Genomic DNA, 23,605 nt, shown 5'->3' on the forward strand with positions numbered 1-23,605 from the left:
AACGTCCTGTAAAATGGCATTCAAACTCACATTATTAGCATTATTAACACTGAATAAAGCACGAGCTGTACCTGAGCTGATCTGTTCTAATGTTCAGCTGTGAAAAATAGAAGCCATTACTAATACATTAATTTGAGGTGTTGGTTTTGACAAAAACTCATTTTAATTCTCCTTTGGAGAATACTCCTTCTGTCAGGCGCAGTTGCTTTTATTTAGAACACTATTTAAATCAGCCTTTAGGCTCAATCGTCAGGCTCATATTTCTTTGTTCCCCAATCTGACAACCTGCGCTTGCATTTGTTTTGATCCAGGAATGCAATACCTAGTTCAACCACTGGATGTCACATTACAAATAAAATGCATTATTATTACTGTTTATTATAACTCTACAGGGTGGTTAAATGCTTGACTCTGATTGGCTGATGATCATTCTAAGGTGCGCTGTTATTTTCTGATGAGCTGTAGTTCAGAAAAGTAGTTCCGGCAGGTTTTGAGCTAATTACAGCTCCATTTCTCTCCGCTGAATAATTTGAGGTATTTCACACCTAAAACAATCACATCGGAACACAACAAGAGGAGGAGAAGACGTGGAAGAAACTAGTGCCACACACAGAAGCAGTCTGGGGACAAAAACCTGACAAATGACAGAAATTCAATATCTTAGAGATGTAATGGCATAGAAACTGCATATCACGATTACAGTGACCAAATTTATCATTATTTTAAGCATAATATACTATCAATATTTAAGCATATTTCATGCGTTACACACAATTCTCCACAAAATTATTAGCCCTTCAGTGAAATTCTTTAACTTTTTCCAAGCGTTTTTTTAACATAAAGACAATTTTTTTATTCATTCTTTTTCCTTCAGCTTATTCTCTTTTTTTAATCAGGGGTCGCCACAGCGGAATGAACCACCAACTTATACAGGATATGTTTTACACAGCTGATGTCCTTCCAGCTGCAACTCAGTACTGGGAAACACCCATATACACTCATACACTAACTACAGCCAGTTTAATTCATGAATTCCCCTATAGCGCATGGGGTTTTTTTACCCGGAGGAAACCCACGCCAACACGGGGAGAACATGCAAACTTCATTTACATTTAGTTATTTAGCAAATGCTTTTAACCAAAGCGACTTACAAATGAGGACAAGGAAGCAATTTACACAACTATAAGAGCAACAATGAATAAGTGCTGTTGGCGAGTTTCAGGTGTGTAAAGTGTAAGAAGCAAAACATTAGTCATTGTTTTTGTAATACAGTTAGTGGTATATCCAGAGAGGCAATTGCAGATTAGGAAGGGAAGTGGAGACTAAATAGTTGAGTTTAGTCGTTTTCTGAAGTCGTTTTCACATACATCTGCAGAAGTGAGAGCAGATAAGGAGAAAAGCCAGAAGTCGCTTTGTAGGCAAACATCAGAGCTTTGAATTTGATGCGAGCAGCAACTGGCAGCCAGTGCAAATGGATGAGCAGTGGAGTGACATGTGCTCTTTTAGGTTCATTAAAGACCACTCGTGCTGCTGCATTCTGGAGCAGCTGAAGAGGTTCACTTCGCAGCTGAAGAGGACTTCACACAGAAACACCAACTGGCCTAGCCATCTTGCTGTGAAGCGACGGTGCTAACCACTGCGCCACTGTGCCGTCATGATTCTTTCAAAACATTTTCAAACATAATAGTTTTAATGGCTAAATTATTTTGTCATAGCCATGATGTGGGCACATGATTCTGAACACAGAAAAATGACTAAAGCCTTCCTTTAAAGCTGAAAACAATAAAATAAAGAAGTGGCAGCCCAGAGTCCTGACCTAAACCTGATTGGAAATTAATCAGAATTCATTTCATTCAACATCTAAGATATGTTTGTAATGCATGCTATAACTGCACAGTAATAAAAACACCAAATCATGTTTAGATTACAAATTCAAAACACAGCATATAACACTCACTGACTTTTTAACACCTTTCATAATATAAAAAAAGAGATGAAACATCCAAACACATTAAAAGACGGCTCTTAAATGCATTTACTATATAATAGTCAGAGTACTGAATGAAAGAGCATGCTGGATGTGTCAGTGTGTTTACGTCCAGCGCACTGAATGAAAGAGCAGACAGCAGTAAACACTGATGAAGGAGGTTCCTCACAGAAATGCTGTCGTGCTGTGTTAAATCACCACACAGAAGGGCAGATTTTATCCTCACGGCTGTAAATCAGGTGGTTCACAATGACTGCAGACTGAAACAAACCTCCCAGAGCCGATAATACATCCATCCTGTCAGTGTTACATCCAATCTTTTTCATGTTTCACAAATATTATAAATATAAACACATATCTGAGTATGCTTCTGTGTGTGGCACTAGTTTCTTCCACGTCTTCTCCTCCTCTTGTTGTGTTCTGATGTGATTGTTTTAGGTGTGAAATACCTCAAATTATTCAGCGGAGAGAAATGGAGCTGTAATTAGCTCAAAACCTGCCGGAACTACTTTTCTGAACTACAGCTCATCAGAAAATAACAGCGCACCTTAGAATGATCATCAGCCAATCATAGTCAAGCATTTAACCACCCTGTAGAATATATGAATTTAGAGTTAAAATAAACAACAATAATAATAATGCATTTTATTTGTAATGTGCTTTTCTAAAAGGTGCAGTATGTAAGTTTGACACCCAGTGGTTGAACTAGGTATTGCATTCCTGGATCAAAACAAATGCAAGGGCAATCTTTTTCATGTTTCACAAATATTATAAATATAAATACATATCTGAGTATGTTTAGAATGGCACAACAACATTTTTACAACTTTTTTAAAACATTTTGAAAAATAAAACTCCCAATAATAAAAAAAATTAAAAATTTATATGTAAATAAATTAGATACTGTGTAATGCTTTAATGTTTCAATTAATAAAGTTTTATAATTTGTTGATGTACTATAAATATGTTAATAAAATGTTAACAAAAAAACTGCCATTTAAACTATGCAAGTCAACAAGTCAGCAAACCAATTAATAAATAAATATATATTTGAATAAAAATTAAACATTTATTTACACATATATTTCAACTACATTTAAATACATAAATTAATATTATGTAAAACAAACTTAAGTAATAAGTAATGTTAAATTTAAATTAAATAAATATAAATATTTTATTTTACTGGTTGCAATTTTTCTTCGATTTTATTGACTAATTGACAGATTAAAACCTGCATGTAATTAGAAACAGTCAATTTAGTAAAAGGACATGTTAATAAACAAATACTAGACCGAGTTTCTGAAAAATATTAGGTAGAAGATACAGCCTCACACATTCATTCATTCGTTTTTCTTCAGCTTAGTCCCTTATTTTACAAGGGTTGCCACAGTGGAATGAACCACTAACTATTCCAGCATATGTTTTACACAGCTGATGCCCTTTCAGCTGCAACTCAGTATTTGGAAACATCCATACACACTCATTCACACACACTCATACAATGCAGCCAGTTTAGTTCATCAATTCCCCTATAGCGCTTGTGTTTGGACTGTGATTGAAACCGGAGCACCTGGAGGAAACCCACGCCAACACAGGGAGAACATGCTAACTCCATACAGAAATGCCAACTGACCCAGATGGGACTCGAACCAGCGACCTTCTTGCTAAGACTCAAACATATACTATGGACATTCAAAATGCACATACATTTTACAGTATGTTTAGCACCATACAGCTTACATCAATGAAAATTTATGAGTAATAGGATAGTTTGTCAACTACTGCACTGCTAATCTGAAGGTGTTTGTAGATTCTTTATTTACATGGTTTTCAAGCCCACCTGCTGTGTGCATATTTACATTTGCACATTTTCCTTTTAAGTGTGCCAAACATTCTTAATTCCCTAATTTGCTGCTCCTCCATCCTGGACAGACTTTATCTCATTCTAGGAGCTAAAAAACAAAGAACGTACTGTTATGTGCACTCACCGGCCCTGCACTGTGGGCGCAAATGCCTTGTTGATGCCAGAGGTCAGAGGAGAATGGCCAGACTGGTTCCAGCGGATAGAAAGGCAACAGTAACTCAAATAAGCACTCGTTACAACCGAGGTCTGCCGAAGAGCATCTCTGAACACACAACACGTCCAACCTTGAGGCGGATGGGCTACAGCAGCAGAAGAGCACACCGGGTGCCGCTCCTGTCAGCTAAGAACAGGAAACTGAGGCTACAATTCACACAGACTCACCAAAACTGGACAATAGAAGATTGGAGAAACGTTGCTGCTCTGATGAGTCTCCATTTCTGCTGACACTTTCGGATGGTCGGGTCAGAATTTGGCCTCAACAACATGAAAGCATGGATCCATCCTGCCTTGTATCAGCGGTTCAGGCTGGTGGTGGTGGTGTAATGGTGTGGGGGAGATTTTCTTTGGGTCCATTAGTACCAATTGAGCATCAGCGCCACAGCCTACCTGAGTATTGCTGCTGACCATGTCCATCCCTTTATGAGCACAGTGTCTCCATCTTCTGATGGCTACTTCCAGCAGGATAACGCAGCATGTCATAAAGCTCAATCATCTCAGACTGGTTTCTTGAACATGACGATGAGTTCACTGTACTCAAATGGCCTCCACAGTCACCAGAGCTCAATCCAATAGAGCAGCTTTGGGATGTGGTGGAACGGGAGATTGGCATCATGGATGTGCAACGGACAAATCTGCAGCAACTGTGTGATGCTATCATGTCAATATGGAGCAAAATCTCTGAGGAATATTTCCAGTAGCTTGTTGAATCTCTGCCATGAAGGATTAAGGCAGACCTGAAGGCAAAAGTGGGTCCAACGCAATACTAGAAAGGTGTACCTAATAAAGTGGCCGGTGAGTATGTAAATGTATTAGGCAAATATACTGATACTTTTTTTATTGTGTGCACTTCAGTTGTTTTGGTGAATATATATAAATATTTTGTGCACGTATATTTGGTTTGATGCATGTGATGTTTGGCCATCCACGTGTACATCGTGCATTTTGCATGAATTGTTATTGAGACCAATCTAGCTCCATAGCCAGGTGTGTGTCTCTAAACCAGACCAGAACAGATATATTAGTGTTTGTGCAGTCAGAATTGGGAAAACCTCCAGCGACCGTCACTGAAGAACCTCAGGGGTCCCTACGCCATATTGGATGTTACGCTTTCCATCCTGAACATCCAATCGAAGCGACACGAACCATAAATCAGAACAATCCCAGATGCCGATATTAATAGAGATGGACTCCCTGCCTCGGCTCGATAAACAAACGCAGATGGTCCAGCAACACGAACGCTGCAAACTCCGGTCATTGAGAAGTTCACACAAAGAGTGGTTAAGCTTGCTCATTAGCATAATATGAGGCAAAAGGGGCTGCTTGAGCTCTTAAAAACACGCACTTCATTAATACTCCCAGCGCTGGCCTGAAAACCGCCCTGGATGCTGAAAGTGAGGTTTGTTTTGATGGCGGCGTCTCATCGAGAGCATCTGCTGATCGCAGGAGAGACTCATTAAGCCTCCATTTGAGTCTGATTTAATAACACGCAGACTAACTGGATTCACTCACACAGGAGACAAACTACAACTTCAGGATAAGAGGATGCATTAGTTTGTGCGATTATCAGAGTGAGATTTCTTTCTGTCAGTTTCAAAACTGAACCGGCTTAATTAATGCACGATGTTCTAATGCTTTAAGCGAATGTTTTGCACTATAGTTACTGTGACTGAGCAGAATGTATTGTTGCAATAGCGATCTTGGAAGATCATGGAAAAAACTCTCAACTTTATCAATATGACTAGTGGCTGACCAATACAGGTTTAACTATTACACACAGTGGAAACAAGATCTAATATTAATATAACATAATAATAAAATATTATTATAACAAGATCTTTATTATTGTACTATTCTTTTTTATTGAACATTTCAGATTTTGGATGCGATGGCCAACAATGTGTCCTCACATTAAACATGGGTACACACACACACACACACACACACACACACACACACACACACACACACACACACACACACACACACACACACACACACACACACACACACTTTATAATTCTTAATTTAGTATTTCTTATTTGTTACAGATTATACACACTCATGACAGACATAGTCTGGTACACTTTACATTTTTATTTTCATTTCAATTATTTCATGTAATAAGTTACTAGTTTGGAGTGCACACTTTCTAGTTCTTTTGACAAGATTTATTGACATTTATTTCTTTATTACCTTTGGGACCCAGGATGGTGTGGCTCAGTGCTCCAGATGGAGGTCCGGTTGCTCTAAGGCAGTGGTTCTCAAACTTTTTCATCAAGTACCACCTCAGAAAAAAATTGTCTCTTCAAGTACCACCAAAATGAGCAATATTGAAATACAGTAGTGTAGTAGGCCCAGTAAAGCAGCTACACCTCTGCACAGTTAAAAAACGTGGCAGATTACCTCAGAAATATAGGCTATATGTCACATATGGCATATTGTATGCATCATTTTTGATAAATTTTTTAATGTGTGTAGCATGTACATGACATATTTCATTCCTCCATGTACCACTAGAAGGAAGCCTGCATACCACTAGGGGTACACGTACCACAGTTTAAGAACCACTGCTCTAAGGGAGCGGCAGGCAACATTTGCCGACATATTGTTCTGCCTGACCAAACCAAAATACAAATAGGCTGAGGGGGGTGTTTGAATGTTTATTTCTTTATTTTTGTTTATTATCAGTATTTAAAATTGCTAGTTTTGTTTATATATTGGTTAATTAATTTTAAGTGTATTATTTGACTATGTTTGATGGTTGTTTTGTATTTGTTTGTGATGTTTAGTTTCCTTTTTGTAATAGATTAGTCCTTGTCTTTTGTGTATACAAGTCCCGTTTGTGTGTTTGAAGAGAGACGTCTGTTTTTCTTTTATTCTTCGTTTGATTTGATTACATTTATTTGCATTTATTTGTCTAGATCTGACTTTACTTTAACGCTTTAGTTTGTAATTTTGTTCCTAATGAATAAATTAATTTTCTTTTGGAATCTTTGTGTTCGTTGTCCTTGACTGCTTGGTCCCTCATATTGGACTACGTAAAACAAAGCCAGAGATCCACCCAAAATAAAGTAAAATATGCTAAAAACCTGTGGAAATACAAATTTATATCATCTATATATATCTGAAAAGTTGTTTTTAGGGTGTGACGGACCTTAAAATGTCTTGGTTTTCCTGAACCCTGTCTGTCTCCAAAGTAATGCAAATTATCAGTTTTACAGCATGGTTGTGTCTATTGTTTTCTCTTTTCGATCAACAGGCAGTTTCTGTCTCCAGAACATGAGACCAGGCCTGAAAAAGCAGTTTACCCTGCCGACCACAACTCTTAATTTGCATGCTTTGTTTAGCCAAAGAACTTGCAGACTGCGGACCTCTAGTAGGCTCTTGCAGACACATGGACATCTTAAAGACGCTGTATGACTGCAGATTAACCAACACGTCTCAATAAAGGAATTCTGCTTGTTTCGAGTCTCCCGGGCTGGGTTCTTCTCTTCTTTTCACTCATTTATTTTTTTACAACAAACCGTTATACTGCAATAATAGGTTCAAAATCAGCATTGAAACACATCAGTACCTAGAATAGCAAAGTCAAGTAAAAGAGGTCGAGCCTTCTCATTTATGGCTCCTAAATTCTGGAATAGCCTTCCTGAAAATGTCCGAGGCTCAGACACACTCTCTCAGTTCAAAACTAGATTAAAGACCTATCTGTTTAGTAAAGCATACACTCAGTGCATCACTTAGCGGTATGATAGGTGAATGTGCTCCACACAAGTTTCTGCATCTCGTTTATATACACTATGAACTGCAGCTACGCTAATTATTTTCTTTATTCTCTATTTCCACCTGGGGATATTCCTCCCGAGGCTTTCAGAGATTATGCAGTGCCACTGATCCCAAGGTTTCCATAATCCTGGACCAGACCGTATCCTGAGCAGCTGCTGTGGTGGTCATGGGGGAGTGGAGAGCCTGAGACTGATTCCTGTGAGACTCCAGGAAACGCAGAGTCTTCGCAGACGTCCTGCGTTCTCCAGCCTGCGGCGCCTAGACTGCAGCTCTCCACAAGACAATTTGCCATTTGAGAAATGGTTGTGCCCAACTGAGCCTGGCTTTTTTTCCTTCACTTTCACCCATTGGAGAAGTTTTTTCCTCGCCGCTGTTGCCATTGGGTTGCATACTTCGGAACTTGTAGCGCTGCACATCGATGGATTTTTTTTTGGGGGTATGCTGTTGTATTTTGCACTGTTGTTGTATTTGCACTGTCAGGAGCCAGCACCCAAGCTTTTCACTCATCATAGCACACGTGCTGCTGATGATGTGACAATAAAAGTGGTTTGATTTGATTACTCTTCAGTGTTTGGACTCTCAACAGTAAATATTAAAACACATTTAACTGAACTACACTGTTTTCAATTTACTATGATCTTCTACGTGAAGCTGCTTTAACACAATCTACATTGTAAAAGCGCTATACAAATAAAAATGGAGTGAAACAAACTGAATTGAATATAGGGCTGGGTGACATTGCAAAAAAAAAAAATAAAAATAAATAAATCACAAGTAAGTTTTTATGCAAATGCCAAAAACGGTCCGGCTTTCTTTTTAAATAACAGACAGGGGGCATCATAAGTCTTATAAATTAATTAAGATTGCATCATTTGGTGAGCTAGTCTTTTTTAAGTTACAAAACAGTTCACCCAGACGGTCTCCCGATCAATACATTTATTGAGTTCTCTCTCCCAGAAGCCCTCAATTAGGATTATCTACAACAATACCTCTGATATTAATGTAAAACCTTTAAATACTGTTTTCAATTCTCTGTGTCGATTTGTTTTAAGATGTCCTTATAGAACTCATCACACTGTATTATATGAATCTCTTCAACTGAAGTTCTGCAGACAGTATCATTGGTATTTGTTTCAGTTAAATCTGTTTATTTCAGTTTCCCCTCCTATTTAAAGCAGTTTTTTGTTCCATCAAATTGGTTTCGTCATATGCAACTGAAATATTTATTTATTTTTGCTCCCAGAATTTATATAGAAAGTGGCCGTAGGTCCTTTCGATAAAAAGCTCCTTCCGACTGGAACAATCTCCCTTCCTTTTTTAGATCAATTAAATCACTCAGTCTTTTCAGGGCTAATTTATTTTTTATTTTTTTGGAAACAACTTGCGAATGGGGCGAGGCAGTGGCGCAGTAGGTAGTGCTGTCACCTCACAGCAAGAAGGTCGCTGGTTCGAACCTCGGCTCAGTTGGCGTTTCTGTGTGGAGTTTGCATGTTCTCCCTGCCTTCACGTGGGTTTCCTCCGGGTGCTCTGGTTTCCCCCACAGTCCAAAGACATGCGGTACAGGTAAATTGGGTAGGCTTAATTGTCCGTAGTGTATGTGTGTGAATGTGTGTGTGTGGATGTTTCCCAGAGATGGGTTGCGGCTGGAAGGGCATCCGCTGCATAAAAAAAAAACTTGCTGGATAAGTTGGCGGTTCATTCCGCTGTGGCGACCCCGGATTAATAAAGGGACTAAGCCAACACGAAAATGAATGAATGAACTTGCGAATGTTATTAATATTGGCTCCAAATTAAATGTTTATCATTTATTTGTATAACAAATTCTACTTTCGATTATATGTTTTTGTTTATTTAGGCTTCAGATTGTGGGAAGTGTTTCAGGTGGAGTGTGCTGCTTGTTTGTTTGTTTTGTTAGTTGTATGTACGGTATGATGTGTTGTACTCTGTTTGATTTCTGAACTTTTTAGGGACCCCCTCGAAAATGAGATGATTCATCTCAAGGGGCTATCCCATTCAAATATATTTAAATATTGTTGTACTGTACTGCAAGTGATTCATAAATCATATTCATAATACGTCTAAAGTACTGTTAACAAATCTTCCCAGCTTCACTCTGTGCAGTGACAGTCAGTCTGGCTACTATGCTTATTCGGGGTTTCTCCACACCATAACTCTCTCAAATGGGAAAGACAGTGAAGATGGACTCAAAGAACAATAAATGTTTCACATTGTCCACAGTCCAAGATTTTTGCTGCTGGCACCATTGAAACCAGTGTTTGGCATTGGCATGAGTGACCAAAGGTTTTGGAGTAAACAGGAGAGTTTAGGTGCACATTCAATTCTGCAGCGAGTCATTTTAAACTATTAAAAAATGTCCATAAGTCACTTTGTACAACTTTTTAAGATTAAAAGCTGTTTAAAGAAAGATTAATGTTGCATTATGCAATTGAATAGCAAAAATAAGTGAGGAAAAATTATAAACAGAAATCAAAAAATACAGAAAAATGCTAATTTATGAATAATTTATGTACATATTCTGATTTTGACTGTAATGTAAAAGCATGCTCCTTTTGTAAAGCAGCTTTGGAACATATATTATGAAAATGCAATCCTAATAAAGTTTAAACTGAACATATTAGTAATGCATCGCAATGCAAACATTAGCTTAAACACTGCTCTGAATACTAGTGTCACAATCCAGTTAGTCAAACATGCAGGTTTATTGATGTCTCTTACATTTCTGACATGTTTTGCACAGGTCTAATAAGGTTCGCTCAATTTGCGATGTGATGTTATGGAAAAGTGTATGTAGAGTGACTAAATGAGGCACCAGCTGCGTTTCTCAGATTCGCTTCTCCCCGTTCACCTCTCAGACCCTGTTCACCCGTTCACCCACTGATGCAGAGAGAGACGCTTCTCATCAGCGCTTTAATCAGCAACCAAACCGATCCTCCAGAGGATGAGGGAAAATTACAGGCTAATGTTAGCACTCTACTTTGAAATATTCAGTAATTGATACATGCAAGACTCAACACTTCGATTTCTGCCAAAGCTTCCAGACTGCCTGCAAATGAGAGTCATGTGACATATGCTGCACTCGGCCTGTGATTTCAGAAAAAACACACTCAGGATATTAACCAGACACCAATGCAAATCTCACTAGTTTCATGAAAACATATGCTTAAATTTGCAGATATACTGCATCTGAAACATTTAAAAAAATCTTTATTATATGAGCCATATTATATTTTATTATACAAGCCATTGCTATGGTATCGGTGCTTGTATTTCTACTTGAAAATTACAGGAGAAATCTTTATTCTTAAACCAAACTAAGACTTTCGTTCACTATGCATTAATAAAGTTAGTTATTCAAAGAATAGCTCCCCACTATCCTACTAATACTACTAATAATAATAACAACAGTAAAGCTGCTGTATGTCAGTTTTTGCCTCTTCTAAAGCATGAAACACCATCATATGTTTGCAGATATTTCAGAAACATGCTCAGTGAACATTCTTGTTAATGTGAAAAACAATGCTAAAGTCAGATATTGTGCACACTTTGAAACCCACTTTTGAAAATGTGTGTTACGTGCCAGAACGGCTGTCTTTGTTTTGGTTTTTTTTATATTATATTTCAGCACCCCGGGTTGCCTTGGTGGAAAACAGCGTATTTCATTTATTCAGTCAGGAAGGCTCTCAAAGCCGTCCATGACCGAAATGCGACCTCTGGTGGACAGTAGCAGACTCTGATATGAGACGCAGATTCAGAGTTCCACATGAGGTGGTTATTAATAAGCAAGTAATATAAATAGTACAAGCGTTAACATTAGGTGAGCAGGTTACATTGTATCCCTGTGTCCTAACAACACGCTACATGACGGGATTTGCAGTGATAAATTTGCCTGTTTGCACTAGAAAAACAGGACAGAAATGTAAATACAGCCATTCAGAAGCACAGAATAGTGCACTCACTGCACTCCAGAACTATGGTAAGGCTTATAGTCTAATTAATACATATAAAACCTCTTTAACATTATTTAATGTGGAGGCTGTATCACTGATATGTATTGGTTTGCACTGAGTCAGTTTCAGACGGTTTATTTTATTTTCCAGAGCTGAGCAGAACTATCTGCTGCTGCTTTCAGTAGTATGGCAATAAATGTCCTGTAAAATGGCATTTAAACTCAAATCATTGGCATTTAACACTGAATAAAGCACAGGAGCTGCACCTGAGCTGATCATTGTCAGTTTTCTGTTGTTCAGCTGTGAGAAAGAGAAGCCACTTCTAAAATATAAATTTCAGGTGTTGCTTAGGACAAAACTCCTTTTAGTATGGAAAATATTCCTTCTATTGCGTGCATTTGCTTTTGGTTAGAAAACGGTTCAAATCAGCCACCAATCTGGCAACCTGCGCTTGTGGACTCGTGAGAGGGAGGAGCTGAGTGAAAATGTGTTGATCCAGGACTGCAATACCTTGTTCAACCACTAGGTGTCAAACTTACATACTGCACATATAATAATAATAATAATAATAATACTAATAATAATAATAGGTACACAATCTAGTCAATAATATTAATGGTACTACTAATACTACTACTACCATTAATAATAATAATTATACTTATACAATATATTCAATAATAATAAAACAATAACAAAGTTAATAATAACAACAATGAAATATGATGATTATGATGATGATTATTATTATTATATTCATGACCATTAATTCAGCATTATTATTATTATTATTATTATTATTATTATTATTATTTTAATGTATTAAATATAACAATATTTTATATAATAATATAATAAAAAAATTTCAAAAATAAAATAATAATAATAATAATAAATGTGTTAATATGCTGCTGAATTAATGACCATGATAATAATATAATAATAATAATAATAATAATAATAATAAATGTGTTAATATGCTGCTGAATTAATGACCATGATAATAATATAATAATAATAATAATAATAATAATAATAATAATAATAAATGTGTTAATATGCTGCTGAATTAATGGCCATGATAATAATAATAATAATAATAATAATAATAATAATAATAAATGTGTTAATATGCTGCTGAATTAATGACCATGATAATAATAATAATAATAATAATAATGATAATAATAATAATAAAAATAATAAATGTGTTGATATGCTGCTGAATTAATGGCCATGATAATAATATTAATAATAATAATAATAATAATAATAATAAATGTATCAATATGTTGCTGAATTAATGGTCATGAATATAATAATAATAATAATTAAATAAAATTCACAGGTGTATGAAAAAACTGTGTCAAGTTTTAAATCTCTCGCACAATGAAAAAAAATACTAATGCGAGTCCCTCAGCATCACATGATCCTCATACAGTATACTGTTAATCAGAATTATTAGCCCTCCTGAATTATTAACCCCCTGTATACCAGATGTAAAATTGTTGTGTGTGTACTGACCTCCTCCCACTGGTGGATGTATCGTATGAGGCGCGAGAGCCGCAGCAGCCGCAGCAGACTGAGGATTTTAGTGAATCTGACGATCCGCAGAGCTCGCGCCGTCTTGTAGAAATCCGAATCGATGCGCGTCTCCACTATGAGGAAGATATAGTCCACGGGAATGGAGGAGATGAAGTCCACCACGAACCACGAGCGCAGATACTTGATCTTGATCTGCTGAGGGTCCAGGATGATTTCTGCGTTGTCCTCCTTTACGATCCCCGTGCGGAAGTTCAGCACCAGATCCATCAGGAAGAAAGTGTCGGAGACCACGTTAAAGACGATCCACGGCGGCGTGTGCTCATCTTTAAAGAAGGTGATGCCGACCGGGATGATGATTAGATTGCCCACCATCAGGAGCAGCATAGTCAGATCCCAGTAAAACCTGCAGAAAGTACAACAGCAAACCAGCAACTGTATTATTTAGCAGAGGCAAGAGTAAGTCACAAGTCTTAAATGGTGGGTAACAATTTAGAAAAACTATCCGTTACAACTAGTTTAAAGATCATTAATAAACTGTTAGTTAATGAGTTATGAATGACTTGTTAAATAAAAGTTAATCGTTTGTTTATTATTTACAACTTCCAGCCTAAACCACGGCGAATGAAGTTCTGCACAAGACTTTTGGCCAGCGGAGAAATTAAAATGGTCGTGCCCAACTGAGTCTGGTTCTCTCAAGGTTTTTTTTCTTCACTCCCATCAGGTGAAGTTTTTTTTCCCTCTCCGCTGTCGCCACTGCCTCGCATGGTTCAGGATTGGTAGAGCTACGCATCGATGAATTGGCTCTTCAGTGTTTGAACTCTCAGTAATGATTAAATCACACTGAACTGAGCTAAACTGAACTGAACTGAACTTAAACACTAAAACCTGAACCACACTGTTCCAGTTACTGAACCACACCATTCCAGTTACTATGACCATTTATGTGAAGCTGCTTTGACACAATCTACATTGTAAAAGCGCTATACAAATAAAGCTGAACTGAATTGAATTGAATTACAACTGTGCCTTATAGACAGCCAATAGAAAACTTACAATTTTTTTTTCAGCTTACAAACAATTATAAATTACTTTTTAACTGTATTTTAATGATTTAAATCTATACCTAATAAATTAGTAATAGATCATGAACAAGCTGTTGGAAAATCACTTACTAAAGACTTGTTAAGTATGAGTTAATAGTTTATATATGCTATTGGGATGCTATTCTAAGGCTGCGTTCACACCTGTGAATGGATTCAGTTGTTCTGAAACAGAGATTACAATTGTTACAGTGTTGCTCTTTGCTCTTGGAGCGGTTCACTTTCACACTGCAAAGTTTCTAATCAGACCAAAAGAGCTAAAACAAGTCACGTGCGAGTAAACTCTCCTCACATTGGTCAGAGTGTCAGGGTTTATTTTGCAGCGTCCCGCTCAGCTGTCAGGAGAAGTGGTGGTTTGGTGGTGATTGACAGGGTGCGCGCGCGACGTGTCTGAGGAGAGACGCGGTGGGGAGGGGTGAGAAGGGTGCGTGACGATGCCTATTTGATGACCGGGAGGAAGACGCAAGATCACCGCGAGATCATCACTCGTTTGCGGGCATCCGGAGACTCGTGAAACTTCCCGCTCTACTCATAATTCTCTCTTCATATAGCCGTATGCCTATTACATATCCATAAACACTGTGATATAACCGCGCTCGGATTAGATCGCTTTCTCACTGCAATCGAACCGCTCCAGGGTTTGTTTCAATCGAGCGGAGACCACCTCATTCAAGTGATCTCGGAGCGATTACTTTGGCGCGGAACAGAGCGCGATTGCCCTGTTCACATATGCCAAACGAACCGCGCTAACTGGGCAAACGAGACACGTTCCGAAACAAAAGTGTAGGTGTGAAAGCACCCTAAAGTTGTAACTATTCTTTATTTATTAACTGTTAGTAAATAAGAAACTAAAACTTAATTAATATACATAAACATATGCTGGATAATGTGGCAGTTCATTTCATTGTGGCAACCCCAAATTAATAAAGGGACCAAGCACAAAAGGAAATGAATAAATGAATGAATAAATAAATGAATACATAAATTATGTTATTTAGTAAAAATATAATCAGTTTAATAAACTTTTAAGAGTTCAAATGGCCAAATTAAGTTAATTTTTCCCCTCAAAAAAAAGAAAAGAAAATGGCAAGAGCATTAAAAAACTTTGTTTTGTTAGTTTTTAAGATATGTACTTTCATTATTATGCATAAATTGGCTTTATTTTTATAGAATAGCCTTGATATTAAACTGAAATATTTTTATTTTATTATTTAAATTTAATTGGCTTAAATCAAGCTCAAATGTAAAGGTTTCAAACAAACAAATAAACAAACAATAATCCCTTTTTGGCAGTTTCAAAATCTTCAGTCAGCAAAGGTTTTCTTAAACTGACTCAATCTGCATAATGTAGCCTTTTACAGTCAGACTATAAGCAGAAACTCTTGTTAAGGACATCAGCATGTGGTCATTTATTTACACACAAGCAGTAAAGCATACGCATCAGGAATAAAGCACTGTTGTAAAACACATCAGATCAGCTTAGCTGGTTTATCTGGTGACCGAAGGTTAAGAACAGATTTCACCAGTTAAGAAGATTCCATTACTTGTTCCCAGTATAAAGTTATTTTGGATGCTGGTTTTAGCGTCGCATAAACTGGTTGGCGTGCAGCATCTCAACTGAGTTGTACTACAAAACAAATAATTAGGCAAAGAAACAAGATCACTCTGAATTTGCCAAGAACGTTTACAAACAATTACCAAAGGCAGGAAAGACTGAAATGACAAGACATTTTCTCAGTTAATGTCAGTTAAGTAATTTAATAAAAAGTTTAAAGGGGTGGTCCACGATGATATCATATTTTGAACTTTGGTTGATGTGTAATGTAGCTGTGTGAACAAACAACACCTCTGAATGTAAAAAGTTCAATGCAAAGGGAGACCTTGATTTTTACATAGTTAGCTTAGCAAAGCCTACAATGAACGAATTTTGGGGACTACGAAAAATACTTCCACCCACCTGTGACATCACAAAGGTTCGTTTATTGTGCACACACTGCGCAGCCGTGGCCAGATGCGCTGTAACGTTATAGCATGAAGCTAAAATGCGTCTAAACACGGCTGTTTCCACAGAGCTTCGTCTGTTTCTGTATTTGGGCTTCCAAAGGACACGATAAAAAGACAGAAGTGCTTACAGTTCAATATTAATTATGTTCCAAAGAATTATCAAATACAGAGCAAGCATGATTTGACAAAACAGCTCCAGAATCTCTCCCAGTTCAGTGCTGGATTTGGCTAAAATCTCCTCAAAACAGAAGCTGTGAGCTACAACCTGTAAGTGTTTTTATTTGTTCAAATTGATCATGACATGTTCAGTGTCTAGCGTTAACGGTTTGCTGTAGCAACGATGTAAACAATGCGAAATGCTGTTTTGCGGGCAAATGATTGAGCTACAAACTCATATTTATCAGTCAAACTGCTGTAAACACACACACACACACACTCCACCAGCATGTTCGTGTCTCTATGTGTGTGCGCGACTTCTTTGTGCATTTCACATCTCAGCTAATGAAGTCACAAAAGATTTGTGGATGATTCCTATTACTTACACCTGCATATTCCGGATACATGTGAAAGACGTCGTGTAACGCGTTAAGTTAAAAAAATACAGGAGAGGTCACCTGATTGTGTAGCAGCAGAAAGATAAATCAAGGCTCACACAGGTAGCATCCCACATCTTGTGCTTTATTCTTCTGTCACGATATATTACAGAAAACAACTTAATCCGAGCATCAGAGAAAAAGAAAAAAAAACTCCCGTGCACAAGCACTTGTTACGGAAAGTAAAGGGCCTTTAAGAGGATGTATATATCCTATATATATTGTTTTCATGTTAGCTGAGTAGCTGTATATAATCAAAGTGAGATATATGAAAAAATAACGCGATTTCCTTTAAGTGAAACATGAGCACAGATTGCTTTGCATCTATTAAACACAACTAAGCCTTAAAACTACATCCTGGACCACCCCTTTAATTCTTAATTGATTACTTATACATTTTTCAGTACAGAACTTTAAATCTTAACCAGATTTGGCTCTCAAATTGACTCAAGAACGTTCAGATATTTGTACAGGAAAACAAACTAACCAAGAACAGCTCAGACGAAAAGAGTGCATCTTTCAGGCCTGTATGAAATCAGCATTTCATGAGCTCAAACAAATCCCATAAAACACCGCACATAATTATGATGCGTAATTATTCATAATGCAAATGCACACACACACACACACACACACACACACACCTTTGTGACTGAGGAAGCTCATTTCAGCAATACATTTAAATTCTGTTCTCTGTATCTCGGCTTATGAGCGAAAAGCAGGACACGCTGGAGATTTCAGCTCTGAATTATGTTTAGAAAGTCATGATGCTGAATCCCTCAGTGTTTCTCCACGGTAAACACAGGAGTTTAATGCATGCGGCTCGACCTCTCGCATCCTCAGGAGCATCTACACGAGTGTGTGTGTGTGTTTAGTTATAAATTGCCCTCTTGGCCCAGTTGGTAATTGAATCTAGATTGGCTGTGTTGTTGGCGATATATCCTCGCGGCTCTATAGACTGCATTAAGAGAGAAGGTCAGCGTTGGGAACGGTTTGTCTGGTTCTGCTTGATTTACCACCACAAGTTTAGGCAGCCCATAAAAATCCATAGTCAGTGTGAAAGCCAATTTAAAGCAGAGTAAACCAAAGTGCTTCGATTTGCTCGTGTTTGTGGAGATTTCCCAACATTGTTTTAACAGACAGAACAAGAGAAACTACTAGAGAAATAGTTCAGGAGCATCAGGCCTGAGCTCACCGAAATCACAGTAAACATTGCACATCACTACTTTTACAAGCAGGGTGGCACGGTGGATCAGTGGTTAGCACTGTGGTCTCGCAGCAAGAAGGTCGCTGGTTCAAGCCCAGCTGGGTCAGTTGTTGTGTCTGTGTGGAGTTTGCATGTTCTCCCAATGTTGGTGTGGGTTTCCTCAGGGTGCTCCGATTTCCCTCACAGTCCAAACACACACACACATATACAAAAATCTACAGCTAATTGTACACACACACACACACAAACTGCTAAAAATCTCCACATTTTAACAATAGCCTCCCCAAAAACACACACACACACACATAAGCCAAAATGGCACACTATGCACTCATGCACTTACACACTCAACAGCATAGTACATGTATGTAGTGTTGTCCCAAATGGCACACTAATGTTTTTTTACTAAGCTGAAATTCAAACCGTTTCCCTGATGACGTTTGACGGTGGCCAAATCAGTGAAATAAATGACCAAATTATCAAATAATACCTGACATGAGTATTGCCGCATTCACCATCGGGAGGCGCTATAATCACTCTGGTAGGAGAATTTTGCTTTCACCATCCAAAATAAATAAAGTTATTCAACATGTGCACCCGATAGCTCCGCCCCTTCCACTACGTGAGCAAACCTGCGGCCGTTGAGTGTGTGAAGTGTCCATCATTACACAATTTTAGCGGCTGAATGAGTGCATCATCCGAGTAATTAAAGTGCACTTATTATTTTTAGAGTTTTCACTGTGAACGCACTACTGACACTATTTATACTACAAAATGGCTTAGAATAGTGCATAAGTAAACGATTTGGGACGCAGCTATAAACAAACGCGCACACACATATACATGCACCTACATGCATACTGCGCGCACACACAAACAAATCTACACCAACACACCTAAAATGTATACACACACAAACACACACTAGTCCCCACATTTTAACAAAAGGTCAAAAAATTAGTACACTCACACACAAATGCACACACACACACACACACAGCAAAAATCTCTACATTTTAACAATAGCCACCCAAAAAAAAATAGTACACACACACTCAGACAAATGCGCGCACACACATACACGTGCAAACAAATTTACATGCACACACCAAAATGTAAACACACACACACACACACACACACACACACACACACACACACAAACTGCACAAACACAATTTTAGGCCATTTAAAAGAAAGAATTTTTAAAGACACAAATGCCTGGGCGCGCGCACACACACACACACACACAGAAAGAGAGAGAAAACACTGACAGTAATTGGAAATCTTCAAAGTACTGGGGGAATCCAGCGGTTTCGATGTCTGTCAGGAGTGTGTGTTATATTTAGTGTGATGTTTCTGACACTGTTCGCTTCAGCTGAGGATTAAAACCCAGGAGAACATCTCTCACACATACACACACACACACACACACTCAACAAATATAACATTTGTTCATCAGTCTCAGTGTTTCCCAGCATGCGTGCACATGCACACACACGCAAGCTAATGTCTCATCAGAATTCACTATTTCTGTTCAATATCAGGCGACGCAGTGGCGCAGTAGGAAATGCTGTCGCCTCACAGCAAGACGGTCACTGGTTCAAACCTCGGGTCGGCTCAGTTGGTGTATCTGTGTGGAGTTTGCATGTTCTCCATGCGTTCACATGGGTTTCCTCCGGGTGCTCCGGTTTCCATCACAGTCCAAACACATGCGGTACAGGTGAATTGGGTAGGCTAAATTGTCCGTAGTGTATGAATAAGTGTGTGGATGTTTCCCAGAGATGGGATGCTGCTGGAAGGGCATCCGCTGCGTGAAAACGTGCTGGATAAGTTGACGGTTCATTCCGCTGTGGCGAGCTCTGATGAATAAGGAATTATTGAAAGAATGAATGTTCATTTGCCATTTTCTCTGTCTCTGCTCATTCTGACGGCTTCATCAGGTCCAGATGACCCAGTTAAAGTCTTCATAGAACAAAACTCAAGACTCTTCATCAAGAAACAAAACAGGCATAAAATCCAAAAGGACTGAATGATTGTGCAGTAAATGAACAGTTATTAGTTCCTCGTCACTTGTTTAATGAACTCTTCAATACAGCTATTATTAAACTAAACTAAATCAACACTCCACTGAAATGAGCTGAATAATGGCACTGTTGTTTTCTGGAGAGATGGCTTTCAGTTAAGTGGAGTTTTGCATACTTACATCCAATGCCTCAGTTTGTCACAATGCATGAATAACATGTTCCAGAATGAAAGTGAAAGTGCCAAACTGTGCTTAAAGTCAACAAATTAAGCATAAAACACCCAAAAATACAAGAAAATCCAGAGGAAATGTGGATATTGTGGTGACGCAAAGACGTTTTGATCTATGTGCTAGAACATGTAAAACAGGCTCATGAAAAGAACATTCAAAAAGCCACTCGGGTAAACACCTTAATCATATTGTTGACTTATTTAGATTTAGGCAAATAATTCGATGTTTATGTAAACGTAGTCAATGACTGTTAAACAAACTCAAAACACTGACAGGCAGAAAGTTTTCTGATTAAGAGATCAAATGAGAAGCTTGTTACAGCCCAGTGAAGTCATACAACATGTTTTGTGCATGTCTGTGAACACGATGTTGTGATGGAGAATATTTTAACTAGCAGGCAGAGATCTGGCCTGTTTTATTATGAATAGAGACCCCTGCATGCAGAAGCACCGCTCCATAAATACAGCATGTGTGTGTGTGTGTGTGTGTTTGAGTACGTGTGTGCAGTTAACAGTCAATCTCATGTTCCCAGACAGAAATAGACTCCATCTAGTATTTACAGTGGTTGTGCTCTCTCCCGGCACACGACGTTTCTCTGACGTTAGACTGTGAATTCCCCACACATGCAGAGAGAGAAGAAAACAAGAGGAAGAAGACAACAGTACCACACAGAGCGCTCGGCTGAGTCTCACCAAGGCTGTCAACAACAAGACACAATTTCCATGAAATCAAAAGGAAAGAGAGAGGAAATTATATTCTGCAAAGGTGAAGTTTTGTAGTGTAAGTTTGTAGCAGCAGCTAAACAGAAAGAATGACTTCAAACAGGTTCTAGATCACTGTTTGGAAATCACCAAGTACTTTTAAAGGGGAATTCTGCTTATTATAATAATTCTGTGTCAGTCATTTTCCACAACGGAATGAACCGCCAACTATTCCAGCATTTGTTTTACACAGCAGATGCACTTTTAGCTGGATCTCAGTTCTGGGAAACACCCATACACACATTTATTTACACACACACACACACACAGACACACACAAAGACACACAGACACACACACACACACACACACACACAGACACACACAGACACACACAGACACACACACACACGCACCAATTTAGTTTATCAATTCCCCTATAGTGCATGTGTTTGGACTGTGGGAAAAACCGGAGCACCCGGAGGAAAGCCACACCAACATGGGGAGAACATGCAAACTCCACACAGAAATGCCAACTGAGCCAGCTGGGACTCGAACCAGCGACCTTTTTGTTGTGAGGCCAAAGTGCTGACCACTGAACCCCCTACTCCTCCCTTTTTTATGTATATTGGATGGCATGGTGGCCTGTTGGTTAGCAATGTTGCCTCATGGCAAGAATGTCACTGGTTCAAATCCTAACCAGGCCATGTTCTCCCTGTTCCCTCCCTCGCATGGGTTTCCCCCAGCTCCGTTCCACCATCCAAAGGCACGCGATAAGATAAGCGAATTAACTAATCCAAATTGGCACCATAGGTGAGCTCTTAATCAGCAGCATATCTCTCCATAGCAATCCCTAATTTGTCATTAGCCATAAATAAGTGGGAGAGTTCTCAAGATCTACCTGAGCTCAAACCCCCCTCTCACCCTGTAAACGAGAGGGAGCCCCAGACTCGAGGATCTTATAACCATCAAAATACAATGCATATTTAGGAAAAGAACGATGTAATAAGGAGTGTTTCGCAAAACTGTAGTTTCTCTGTCGCAGATCAATCGTTATAATCGGTATAATGTAAAACGCCCATAATGCACTATGAAGGGAACGCAATTGTCAATATGAAGATACTTGAAAAGCAAATTACACCTAAGAGAGATGACCTTAATGTATTTGTTTTAATCATTCCAAGTTTAAGTGTTAGAATGTTCTAAAGGAATAGGGCGTATGGGGGGTATGTGGGAATAGAACACAGCCAGGAACTATGCTTCTAACTACAGCTCTAGACGTGTAGTTGCAAGCGTACAAGTTTGCAATGCAGTTTGCGAATGTTCGTTGGAATGAAGGATTTGGAAAACAACAAATTAACAAACTATGTTTGCAACGATGAAACTTGCGACCTCAGTTGGCTAACAATGGTTTTTGGACACGCACATGCCAAACACGCTTTCTAATCAACCATCAGCTAAGTGTGAACTCCTGAAATCCTTCATTTTTTTATTTACAAAAATCAAAAATAAACATCTAAATTGTTCTGAATCCTAGAGATTCACCAGTTCATCTGTGCAAAAACTATTGAAAACATGGAGAAAGACTGAAGATGAATGGAGAGAGAATATCTATTAAAAGAAAGAAAAGAAGAAACCCAAGATGCTCCTCCATGACATTTCTCTTGTCCACTATGGAGAGAGAGAGAGAGAGAGAGAGAGAGAGAGAGAGAGAGTCCTGTTCCCTAAGAGGACGTCTATGACATGTTTTCACCTTTAAAGTGCCTTCAGCTACAAGATAAGCCTCCCTCTCCCCTTTTTCACACACACACATACACACACACACACACACGCACGCACGCACGCACTCCAGCCATGCATGAACAAAGTAGTAGAGTGAATATATGTGCGAGTGTATGTTGTTTTATCCACTGTACATTTACTACAGTGACTGCATTACAGTAATTTTACCAAAAATTCACAATCACAATTGTGGAGTGTTGACACAAAGATATTCACAGATCTACGCTACAGATGTCAAATAACTGTTGTAAAACACACAGTTTCACTTTTATAAGATTAATAATTAGGGCTGAGTGATATTGCAAAAAGAATTATCACGATATCATGTTTCATATCATTCGATATCGATAATTATTGAACATTTTTCAACAATGCATTTAAGAATATTAGGAATTTTTTATTTAACCACTTTGTTTTAATTTACCAACATTACTGGCAAATAGTTTTAATAGTCAGAAACAAAAATATTTAAACACAATATCTGATCTCTCCATAACAAAATAAACAAGTGTTAAAGAGGCTCTTAAACTTGATAAATTCAACGTTACACAGTGTGTGCAATGGTGAACTTAAAGTTTGCTTTGATTGTTCA

General features: G+C 38.2%; 1 protein-coding gene across 1 annotated transcript in view; it reads right to left on the reverse strand.

The window, feature by feature from the left end:
* hcn4 (hyperpolarization activated cyclic nucleotide-gated potassium channel 4) overlaps positions 1 to 23,605 on the reverse strand; it is a 140,672-nt gene that overhangs the window by 81,911 nt on the left and 35,156 nt on the right. The window contains exon 2 of the mRNA XM_680986.9: positions 13,349 to 13,772. Coding sequence (XP_686078.4) covers positions 13,349 to 13,772 — 424 coding nt within the window. The remainder of the gene's footprint in view (positions 1 to 13,348; positions 13,773 to 23,605) is intronic.

The sequence above is a fragment of the Danio rerio genome, chromosome 18 (assembly GCF_049306965.1).
Source record: "Danio rerio strain Tuebingen ecotype United States chromosome 18, GRCz12tu, whole genome shotgun sequence".
Classification (NCBI taxonomy): domain Eukaryota; kingdom Metazoa; phylum Chordata; class Actinopteri; order Cypriniformes; family Danionidae; genus Danio; species Danio rerio.